At 37.8% G+C, this 12284-nt stretch overlaps 1 protein-coding gene across 2 annotated transcripts; it reads right to left on the reverse strand.

Moving 5' to 3' along the window:
• Positions 1-420: 420 nt before the first annotated feature.
• Positions 421-11655, reverse strand: LOC126824032 (serine/threonine-protein phosphatase 6 regulatory ankyrin repeat subunit A). 2 transcript variants are annotated; one of them, XM_050553179.2, is made up of 4 exons: positions 9765-11655; positions 8437-8670; positions 6583-6807; positions 421-3055 (listed from the first exon to the last, which is right to left on the reverse strand). In XM_050553179.2, exons 1-4 carry the CDS (start codon positions 11581-11583, stop codon positions 1503-1505), a joined length of 3831 nt encoding a protein of 1276 aa, XP_050409136.1. In that variant the 5' UTR covers positions 11584-11655; the 3' UTR covers positions 421-1502. The 2 variants fall into 2 exon arrangements, with proteins under 2 accessions (XP_050409136.1, XP_055959529.1); XM_056103554.1 differs by lacking the exons at positions 6583-6807; positions 8437-8670; positions 9765-11655 and adding an exon at positions 3904-4008.
• Between the last annotated feature and the right edge of the window lie 629 nt (positions 11656-12284).

Here is a 12284-nt window from a genome sequence, read left to right on the forward strand (position 1 = left end):
AAATAGGTGGTTATTACAACCGTTTTGTTTTCTATATATAGCGAATCAACAATCATACTTTCTTTTATATGTGTTTAAAAGATATACAATTTCTTTGATGATTCACTCAAGTTGATCTTAAAGATCTAAATCTGCCTTTCGCGTGGCGTCAAATGTTATATAAATTATTAATTAGACATGTATTAACTTGTCAAGACATAATCAACTCTCTATGATATCGGATGCTCTTGATTTTCAACGGATTTAAACACGATTGGCGGTTAATAATTTAATGTAAAAATCAATAATCGATAACAACGGTAGCAATGAAAATCGAAACATCCGCTATTTTTCAAACATTCATAACCCTGTTCAGAATGAAGTTATTTGACAGAAATGTATCTTTAAACTATTATAACGAGAACGGTCACAGGCGCAGCCCCCCCCCCCCCCTGCTCAGCTACATAAACATTCATAACCCTGCTCAGAAGGAAGTAATTTGACTGAAATGTCTAACATATTCCTTTTCCATTATGTATCTTTAAACTATTATAACGAGAACGGTCAGCTTTTTATCTAAATCTTACATAATGTATTTTTAATAAATGGATGAGTTAACCGATATTGAACCCGTTTTATTAAATACTGGTTAGGTTCAGTTAATACGTAAGTAGAAGAAAGTAAAACGGGTTTTAACGTCAAATCTTCACAAACTAAGTCATTTCAGGACTAACAGAAGGTTGATTTTTATTTCAATGATTTGTGTGCGTGTAAGGGTCGTTAGCAGTGAGAGGAAACCGGGGGGGGGGGGGCACCGAGAAACACCAAGGTGGCTTGAACTTACGTCATTGATTGGCCTGCGTCATGAGCAATCCAGTTTATATATAGATCAGTTGATTGATCTAAAGTAGCCTGCAGGGGTCCTGGGATGGTCGACCTCTAGCTGGCCGGTCACCTCTTGCGGTTGTGGCTTTGATCCCTGGTGTGAGCGTATGTGGCTTGGAAATAGAGGCGCCTTCTCAACCTTGTGGGGGTACTGTACTCCGGTTTCCTCCCACATGAAAGACCTATGCGCGTGCGCTAAGATAATGAAAAATAAAACTTGTCTGCGATATCACCTTCGGTGGAAGCGGGCGTTAAACACTAAAGTACGCGCGTTATGCCACGAGGTACACCACGCGTTACACTATTCGGCAAGAGAGGGTAGATACATATTTCAATACGTGCTGACGTAACATTAAACAGCGTTTCATCTAATTAATACGAGTATTAAAGTTAACAATACGCCAGGCATTCCACTGACACGGAACATATCAGCTTAAAAATATCGGCTTGATTTTCCGTTTAAATAAATAGTGTTTAATATAATATTAGAACAAGTATATTTCTAAACAAATGAATACCTTGGTAGAATGATGAGCACATCTCAAAGGCACATTGATATCATTGTTCTTGAAATTATACTTTATTAATTCTACCAATGGCAACAAATATTAACGGACGTGTCTGCAATGACAGTATGATCACCTGCTGAACTGGTACCATCTTTTAACGGGTATTGTCTTCACAAATTCTACAGTGTCATAATAACCAAGGGACATTGCCGTATTAATGCAAAATGACTTTTCAGCTTTCTCTAATTTAGCTCCACGAGACAGCAATAGTTTAATCTTATCAATACGGTGTGTTTCTGAGATACAGCAGCTGTAGAATACTGATTTGTTATTGTACCTACCAGCCTTATACTTCACATTACAATTACTATCTAGTAAATACTTTACCACTTCTAACGTACTAAATGCACATGCCTGGTGCAGTGGTGTGAAGTTCTTGTCATCAATAACGGCTAACTTGGCTCCATTACTCACCAAAACTTGCATCTTTTCAACCGCTTTTGGTACATCTTTATCACAACAATAGAATAGTGGTGTTCTATTATACTTACCACCTACACCATTCACATTACAGTTATTATCAATCAAATACTGAACAGCCTCTACTGTACTTACCGCGCAAGCTCTATGTAACAGGGGTGTCTTATTTATAGCTGTAACATCTAAATTAGCTCCATTACTCACCAAGATTTGCATCTTTTCAACCGCTTGAGGTACATCTTTATAACAGCAATAGAATACTGGTGTTATTTTATACTTACCACCTACACAGTTCACGTTACAGTTATTATCAATCAAATACTGAACAGCCTCTACTGTACTTACCAAGCAAGCTCTATGTAACAGGGGTGTCTTATTTATATCTGTAACATCTAAATTAGCTCCATTACTCACCAAAACTTGCATCTTTTCAACCGCTTTTGGTACATCTTTATCACAGCAATAAAATACTGGTGTCATTTTATACTTACCACCTACACAGTTCACATTACAGTTATTATCAATCAAATACTGAACAGCCTCTACTGTACTGACTCCACAAGCTTTATGTAACAGGGATGTCTTATCTATATCTGTAACATCTAAATTAGCTCCATTACTCACCAAGACTTGCATCTTTTCAACCGCTTGAGGTACATCTTTATAACAGCAATAGAATACTGGTGTTATTTCATACTTACCACCTACACAGTTCACGTTACAGTTATTATCAATCAAATACTGAACAGTCGTTAAAGTGCTATATTGACAGGCATAATGCAATAATGTTTTTTTGTTTGTATCTAGATCATCTAAACCTCCACCTTGTAATAAACGGTTTCTAATCTCTAGTATCCCGGTTTGATCAAATTCGTTCATTGTATCATATATAGTTTTATCAAATATAAGTTTAAGTAAATCATTTGGGGCTGATTGACATATATTAACAAGCATTTTACAGGATGTATAACCTCTAAAAACAAGAAGCTTTACTTTATGTACAATTTCAAATTCAGAAAAACAAGCTCTTTCTAAAGGCGTTTTACCATCGTTATCTACTATTTTTATACTATCTTTATACTGGTCTAATACTGATATGAATTTATGTATATCGTCAACATACGCTGAATGATGGAGCGGAAATTCGTTGCTGGAATCTTCTATCTGGTTCTTTTTTTCCCTCGCGGTTGCTTCAACATCATCTACAAGAAATGGTTATAAATATTAACAAAATCGAGTATTAAAATCAAAAACACATACTGATGGAAAACAGCTACTAGTGTATTCAGGGGCGGATCTAGGAATTTTGAAAAGGGGGGGTCGCCGCAAAATAAGGGCACTGACCGCAGAGACGGGGCACGCTGCTGAGAGGGGTTTTTTTTTTGGGTGGGGGGGTCCCCAAGAAAATTATCCGTCATTTCCTTGCATCTGTAGCCATTTCAAGAGCTATTTGGCTGATATTTTCGTCTAAGTAAACGTTCGGAAATTGTTGAAAAAGAGCCTTAAAATCGAGCAAAAAAGGCAGTTGAACATGCGACTCGAAAATCGTCAAGGCGAGCGAGGCATTATGATGGGAAAAAAGACGAATCTATTCCCTAGCCAATTTAAGCCTTGTAACTTGTACTGTCCACACATGAAACAATGCTACATCAAGTTGCACTCATGCGCGTCGGTGATGGGCACGAGTGTATACGCCGCCGATTCCACAAAGGATTAGGGCACCGTCAGCTAAACAACAAGAATTCGTTTGAAAGTGGAAGCATTAATTAGACCAGACTGGTGTGTTTGAATTAATGGTTTGAGTCTTTTGGGATCCCTGCAATGGGTTGGGAATGGACATATTTGGGTCTGACAAAAGGGCACTGTCGAAAATTAGGGGGGGGGGGCCTCTGGTATTTTAAAGTGATGTTTTGTAGAGCTGCAACGATTCAGTTCGGTGCACCGATAACCGACACTAGCCGTCTCGGTTCGATCCACGATCTACAACGTTCAAATTTCGATTCGGTTTAATTGCAAATTAAATTTCAAATAAAAACAACGTACACCTTACCATATGAAAAAAAATGAAAGACCTGTAGCAATTAAGTCCACTTAAAATTTAAAAAAAACTTTGTTTTTACATAACTTTTAATTTACGTTAGTTAACAAAACACGAATGTCACTCGAAAACTATAGGAGGCAGACCACCATTAAATTTCATCATCTCGGTACCCACGAATTGTAGTTTGTCTATTTATAGCAATTCTCTCTCTCTCTCTTTTCTCCCCTTTTGCATGCCCATTTGTGTTGATTTTTTGGTCTAGAATGGACGAAGAGGGTTTGAATTAACATTTTCTGCCAGGTTTTGGTAAATATTCATGATTTTGAGGCGGAAGGATAAGAGGGTTATCAGGTTAGCTACGGCGATATGTACGGCAACTAGTTACATGTTTTTAGTATGCTTCTTCAAGTTTGTGTATCTCAAAATTTTGGTGGTCAACCTCATACAAATTTTAGTGCAAAGACATGACCATTTGTTCCTCTGTCTGTAGTGAAAAGCATTCAGCCCAACGAAAATTTGGGGAAAAGTTGGAGGTGGGCAAAGAGGCCAGAATTAACATTGAAGTCAATGGGGAAATTAATGGTGGTCTGCCTCCATAACTAAAACAGAGTGACCTCCCTTTAAAACAATTTCCGTATGCTGACGAAAGTTAATTTATTTAAAATTGGTGACGTACCGAATGTTCATTGGATGTTAATTTAGGTCTATAGCTTCGGTAATGGTTATCTAAATTCTAAACGATCTCATTAGCTGATAATTCCGGTCATTATCTTCGGATATTTTCGTGTTTAGCGATTATTACCCGTCGTCAAGTAAAGACTGGAAGGTAAAATTACGGCAGACGACGTACTTTCTCGACCACCTGGTCATTTGAAATCTAAAGTTTGGGATCATTTTGATGTAAGAAAAAACTCTGAAGATGTGGCAACACAACAAACCTGTCAAACCAATAAAAGTGTTCAAGAGAATTTTAGTCTTGTGTTTTTATTGTTTTTAATGAAAATATATACAGGAAAAATTACTGGTTATTGTAGCTGATAATCGAATCGAAAATAATCGAATCAATGGTTAAAATCGATAATCGAACCGAACTGAATCGAGGTAGTTGTGAATCGTTGCAGCCCTAATGTTTTGATGAGTATTCCCTCCACGTTATCAATATAATACAGCAATACATATATGAGGCAAGAGGGTATTGGTAGATGAATCTGTTATGAGATGAGTTACAGAGCATGTCCTTTATTGGTACCTGCCAAGCTTGTTTTCGTTGGCGGGCCTGAGTTTCGTAATGCTAGGTTCCCACTGTCGTGCGATGCGTTATGATAGGATTGTCTCTATTGAGTCGACGTTCTGGTACGTGCAGATACGCTCAACACGATTGCTACGACTGACCTCAATATATGATAAGACCTGATAGGATCACCACGATTACTTCACGATTAAAAACACGATTCGTGGTATTGGGAACCTAGCATAAACAATTCTTACTTTACATATGTGTATGGCAGTATGAATTCAGAACTTCGGGATTTTAAATAAGCATGATGAACAGAACGACATGGAAGAGTGGAAGGTGATTGTTTTACGAAATACGAATCTCACATCGTTATAGACATTACATTTGAATATCAATGTTTCTAAAATGGTATCCCGGAGAAAGTTCATCCAAATTTTCCGGCGTGGTTCCCCCTTGTCAGTGATACAGGACGGAAGGCCTGACAGGAACAGCTGTCCTAGAACGGCCGTCCATCCTGCACCACTGCCAAGGGGAACCACACCGGAAAAATCTTCATGAACTTTCTCGGCCTCCAGAGTAGCGTCTTACCCACAAATGTCCCAGACCCCCAAACATTTATGGTTGAGTACAAGAATTGAATTAGATATGCCTGGCTTTGGTACGACTTGGTCGACTGATGTTTGAAACTTATGTTTTAATACAAAAAAATACACAATATTTATTTTTCATTTAACTTGTGTTACTCGCCAAGAATATACACAGGAATGCACAAAATCGAATATATTTTTCACAATTTTGGACCTTTTTTTTCTTAATTCAGCCATTTATTTTTTCCAGGTCCCTTACTAGAACCGGTACATTGCAAGCTACTTGAGCTTTTATCCCCGTTTCCTATCCTGTGTCAAATGGTATTAATGTTTGCTCAAAATGTAATACTACAGGATAACAAGGTTCTTTTTTTGGAAACAGATGGTTGGAGGAAAGAAACAATGTTAGACATGCAACCCTACTCCTTGTTATGTAACAAGCAGGGAAACCACATAACACCACTTGATTCAATGACAGACTTTATGATCTAACGTCCCCGTCGACACACAGGAAGATTATCTTTATACTCCCAATATGTAGCATTAGACTTACAGGAAGTACACTCAGGGATGTGGCTATTAAATGGCCAATGTAATTACATTGTCATTTACTATTACTATTTAAATGTCATCACTACAATTTATTTATCTGGGTGCCCCGACTCAATTCGAAATAAGCTCAAGCCGTTGAGGCGCTGTCTGAACAATATTTTCCTCGTTAGCCCAGTTGCAGCAGAACACTAGAACGTTAAACCCATTTCGATCATAAGACGCATTTTTGGCAAAACGAACCCACTAATGCGATAAATATAGGAAAAGCTGGCACATGCTCAAAGTTGGTAAACCATAGAAACGCATTCTTACCTTTGTGATCTCGTGTAGGTTGTCCATCTGCAGAACGTTTGTCAGCTGTAAGAAGCTGGTCATCTGTAGAAAGCTGTTTGTTTGTAGAAAGCTGTTCATCCGTAAGATCAATTCCATTTGAATGAGACTGTTCATTTATAGAATGATCTTTAACCATAAGAGATTGGCCATCTGTAGACAACTGTTCATCCGTAGAAAGTTGTTCAACCGAAGGAGTTTGGTCTACTGTAAAATAGTTACTTAGGTGAGCTTAAGTTAGTCTTTAGGATTGATCTGTTACTACACACGTTTGTCATTTCCAATATAAACTCTGATGAGTTAAATACCAAAGTCCAGGGGTGGGGGTGTAAACGAATCCGCCAAACTCTTTTGGGGATGGGGGCCCGGGGCACGAACTGGTGTAAATGTTATCCAAATCGTTCTATTTTATACGTCCGCATTTGTTTGTAAACACTTTACAGGTCCCAATTACTATTCGATTTTCACGAAACTTAAAAATATATGTTTATATTCTAAGGATTCCTGACGATATTGGCATATGCCGGACCGATTTTACGAAAAATAACGTTTTTTAGGTTGTAGACCCTAAAGAATTAATAATTTGTATCCGAGTTTGATGAAATTTAAAATATATAGTCTCTGATTGCACGTGTTTGGCTTGTGGATCATCTAGAGGAAATTGAGGAGATTGTAATGAACAAGCGCAGCCAACGTTCTTAAATATAGAATTAAATATGCAATACGAGCAATACCATTTGAAATTTAAAAAAAAAAAACATCAAAAAACACGTAGACTTCAAAGATATTCACATCGTGGTTCCCATTTGTCAGTGATACAGGAGGAGGGCCTGACAAGAACAGCTGTGCTAGACAGGCCCTCCGTCCTGCACCACTGCCAAGGGAAACCACGCCGGAAAAATCTTGATGAACTTTCTCGGCCATCACCGGGAGCGAACCCGCGACCTCCAGACTAGCGTCTTACACACAAATGTCCCAGACCCCCCAAACATTTATGGTTGAGTACAAGAATTGAATTAGATATGCCTGGCTTTGGTACGACTTGGTCGACTGATGTTTGAAACTTATGTTTTAATACAAAAAAAATACACAATATTTATTTTTCATTTAACTTTGTTTACTCGCCAAGAATATACACAGGAATGCACAAAATCGAATATATTTTTCACAATTTTGGACCTTTTTTTTCTTAATTCAGCCATTTATTTTTCCAGGTCCCTTACTAGACCCGGTACATTGCAAGCTCTTTGAGCTTTTATCCCCGTTTCCTATCCTGTGTCAAATGGTATTAATGTTTGCTCAAAATGTAATACTACAGGATAACAAGGTTCCTTTTTTGGAACAGATGGTTGGAGGAAAGAAACAATGTTAGACATGCGACCCTACTCCTTGTTACGTAACAAGCAGGGAACCCACATAACACCACTTGATTCAATGACAGACTTTATGATCTAACGTCCCCGTCGACACACAGGAAGATTATCTTTATACTCCCAATATGTAGCATTACTTACAGGAAGTACACTCAGGGATGTGGCTATTAAATGGCCAATGTAATTACATTGTCATTTACAATTACTATTTAAATGTCATCACTACAATTTATCTATCTGGGTGCCCCGAATCAATTCGAAATAAGCTCAAGCCGTTGCGGCGCTGTCTGAATAATATTTCCTTTGTTAGCCCAGTTGCAGCAGAACACTATAACGTTAAACCCATTTCATTTCAATGTCGATCATAAGACGCATTTTTGGCAAAACGAACCCACTAATGCGATAAATACAGGAAAAGCTGGCACATGCTCAAAGTTGGTAAACCATAGAAACGCATTCTTACCTTTGTGATCTCGTGTAGGTTGTCCATCTGCAGAACGTTTGTCAGCTGTAAGAAGCTGGTCATCTGTAAAAAGCTGTTCGTCTGTAGAAAGCTGTTCATCCTGTTCATCCGTAAGATGAATTCCATTTGAATGAGACTGTTCATTTATAGAATGATCTTTAACCATAAGAGGTTGGTCATCTGTAGACAACTGTTCATCCGTAGAAAGTTGTTCATCCGAAGGAGTTTGGTCTACTGTAAAATAGTTACTTAGGTGAGCTTAAGTTAGTCTTTAGGATTGATCTGTGACTACAGATGTTTGTCATTTCCAATATAAACTCTGATGAGTTAAATACCAAAGTCCAGGGGTGGGGGTGTAAAGGGATCCGCCAGACTCTTTTGGGGATGGGGGCCCGGGGCACGAACTGGTGTAAATGTTATCCAAATCGTTCTATTTTATACGTCCATGTCGTTCACATTTGTTTGTAGAAACTTTAGAGGTCCCAATTACTATTCGATTTTCACGAAACTTAAAAATAGGCTATATGTTTATATTCCAAGGATTCCTGACGATATTGGCATATGCCGGACCGTAACTTCGTGAATTATGACCCCTGATTTCACGAAAAGTAACGTTTTTTAGGTTGTTGACCCAAAAGAGGCCATAATTTGTATCCGAGATGCTGAAACTTAAAATATATATAGCATCTGATTGCACGTGTTTGGCTTGTCGATCATCTAGAGGAGATTGAAGAGATTGTATGAACAAGCGCAGCGAACGTTCTTAAATATGTTTGGATGTCCAAAAGAAAGTATACACACTAACAGTATCACTAAGGTTTGATTAGATTAAAAACATTTGATAAAGCATTACTGGGTTTGTCTCTTGCGTCCAAACTCAACATTTCTAAGCAAAATAAAAATGTGAAACAAATTGACATTCTACGACTTTGGTTGATGCAGCACAAAATTCACAGTGTATACTTTCTTTTGGACATCAGTATATATATATTATGCGAGCAATGACATTCGATATTTAAAAGAACACAGAGATATTCACATTATTAAAATGTCCCAAAATTATGCCATTCGACAATTAATAACGTATTTTAGACATGCGCAGAAACAATCGTGTTAAGACTTCATTCATTCGGTTTTAATTTTAAGGATATTTTATAATACAAGCCAGCCCTAAAGCAGCGGAGGTGCACCTGTAAAAGAGGTACATGTATACAATCAATTTATTTTCATTAAACCTTGTTTAACTACGCGATGCTTACATGTCGAGGGTGTTACAGATCTTCACAACCAGGGTCGGAATCCTTACAAGATTAAAGACTGGATCTTACCTGCTCCTTTTTTAATTAACACACCAATCGTCTTTTCGTCAAATTTAGCATGGGCTTCTACCAGTGGTGTTCTACCGCTAGCATCTTTAGCATTAACAGATGATCCAGCGCCCACCAACAGTTCTATTATACCAGGTGTATCAATATCCAAACGGCCTGCATTTGAGTTGGCAGCTACATGAATGGGTAATTTGCTGTCTTTGTCAGCCACGGTGACAGAAGCTTTTAGTTTTATGAGACAATCTATTGTCAAGAATTTTCCTCGTTTAACTGCTAGATTTAGAGGAGTGCAGCCATTTTTATCCTTTGCCTCGATATCCGCGCCTTTTGCAATGAGATATTGGACGATTTCTGGGACGTCATAATCCGAATCACAGGCATGGTGTAGAAAAGTTTGCTGGTTAAGATCCACAGAGCTAATGTCAATATCTGTAAAAGAACTAACATGTTTCAGAGTATCCAAATTGTTTGCCTTGGCTGCTGTACGAATAAGTTGTTGAATTTCAGTTTTACTCTGGCATTCTATAACATTTTTCTCATCACGTAAATATTTTATTTTATCTTTTGCCCCCTTCCCGGACTTAACGGCAAGGCTTAATAAATCCAACCCGAGATTTGTTTTTATGTCACATAAAATTGCAGTAGTTTCGCTGGAGTATGAGAAAACTATTTGCAGCTCTTTTAAATATCCAAATAAGCATACATAATGCAGAAAATGTCCCTCGTCCATTGGATCGCCACCAAGCTGTATCTTTAGCTCGGGATTTAGCAGCATGTCACCACTATCTACATTAAGTACCTTTTGCAAGAAATTACTGTCAAGAAATGCTTGGTGGAATAACACAGCTTCATTCTTCTCCTGCAATTCACGAGAGAATCTTTCATATAGATCAACATAACAAGGGGACTTTATGAGAACCTTGTGATCATCCGGTACGGTAGACACGTGATCTATTAAGAGATCAAAGGGACAATATTTTATTGTCAGTTCTATAAATCGCTGAGAGACATGAAGCAGAAAGGGTCTGATCACCTTTTCTGATAGAGACATGCGCTTCTCATTTTCCTCATCACATATTACGTAAGAACCAGTTAAATTTTTGCATGAATCGAGAATATCTTCTACTCCACCGGAATTCCCCATTGCTTGTTGTATCTGATTTTGTAGTAAGTGATTCGTCTTTTGTCGTATTCCATCCTCGGAGAGAGGCCGTGGACTAAATACAACAAATAAAGCCAAATACTTAATTCTATCTTCCTTCCAGAATATGTCGTATTCCCTGTTCAAAAAATAAAATAGACCATTTAGCATCCAAATTTCTTCTCCTGTGTAAGTTTTACTACTTTTACTACAAAGACTGACAATACCTGGAAAACCAAAGCATCCTGAACTGTGTTCCACCATCTTCCCCAGCATATTGTCGGAACAGTTTCCCAAATGGTATCGCAAAATATCCCTTTTTTCATCATTTGACAACTGGAATTGTGTCTCATGAAGCTGTAACCGATATAATGTAGAGAATATTTCATACTTCCCAAGAAGATGCTGACAAGCCTGGTAGACATCATGTCTCATAACATAGATTATTGCCGATTTACGTTTTTGTTTTGCTAAATATAATAACTCAAAATTTTTTGGCCATTCTTGCATTTGTTCTTTTATTGTACGTGTCCATATACCAAACATTACATCAATAATCAATAAGTAGCTATCCTCATCTGTAAAAGTTACGGAATCCAGGTCCCTCGGGTGTCCTATTTCCAATGGAATAAAATTTTTATGAACCGTCAAGAACGAATTGGCGACCATCCGACACATTACTGTTTTACCATCTCCTACAGCGCCAATTATACCCAAGATAAAATGTTTTTCCAAAATACGCCTCCCTTCTCTGAAAGCCCTTGTCTCTACAAACTGCTTACTTGCGGCATCATGAAGTAAATTTTCGGCATCTTTAAAGAAACGAAATGGAAAATTTTTAATAATATTCTTCTACCTGAATATTGAAGTATAATGATATAATAATGAAAATAAAGCAAAACAAAAGTGTCACTCTATCTGACCGACGAATACATACTCATCCAGACCAAACATTGTAAAAGCAAATTAGGATTTCCTTGTGGAATTTAGCCCTAACGAAAGTTTGAAGCTACAATCCCTTGGCTATAAAAAGTTAATGCTCTCATGCCATTTTACAGGGAAGGGTGAAATTCTATATAAACCGCCCGTACATGCTAGGGTATCAATTTTGGTGTCTATAATAGTTTAAAGACGTCAAAAAATAAGATAAGAGAATAAGTGGTACACCAAATGCTATTTCTGAAATGCTATGAAAGGATATGTCGTGCTGTGGCTATTTGACGACCATCTTCGATTTTACGATGCCTCCATGCTTTGTCCATCTATCGGTTGGTTTTAATGCGTTGCTTGACCGCTAAAGGCTAAAGCCAAAATTTCACCCCGCCCCCCTTTCCAATGTACAGAGTGGCCACCCAAGTACAGACAATTCAATTTAGTTA

This window comes from Patella vulgata, chromosome 1, assembly GCF_932274485.2.
Source record: "Patella vulgata chromosome 1, xgPatVulg1.2, whole genome shotgun sequence".
NCBI classification, from domain to species: Eukaryota; Metazoa; Mollusca; class Gastropoda; family Patellidae; genus Patella; species Patella vulgata.

Coding starts and splice junctions, on each gene's coding strand:
- LOC126824032 (XM_050553179.2), bottom strand. CDS start 11,583: ATGTGTCGGATGGTCGCCAATTCGTTCTTGACGGTTCATAAAAATTTT. Junction 6,808..8,436: donor ACCTACACGAGATCACAAAG/GTAAGAATGCGT, acceptor ACTATTTTACAG/TAGACCAAACTCCTTCGGTT. Junction 3,056..6,582: donor ACCTACACGAGATCACAAAG/GTAAGAATGCGT, acceptor CATTTCTTGTAG/ATGATGTTGAAGCAACCGCG.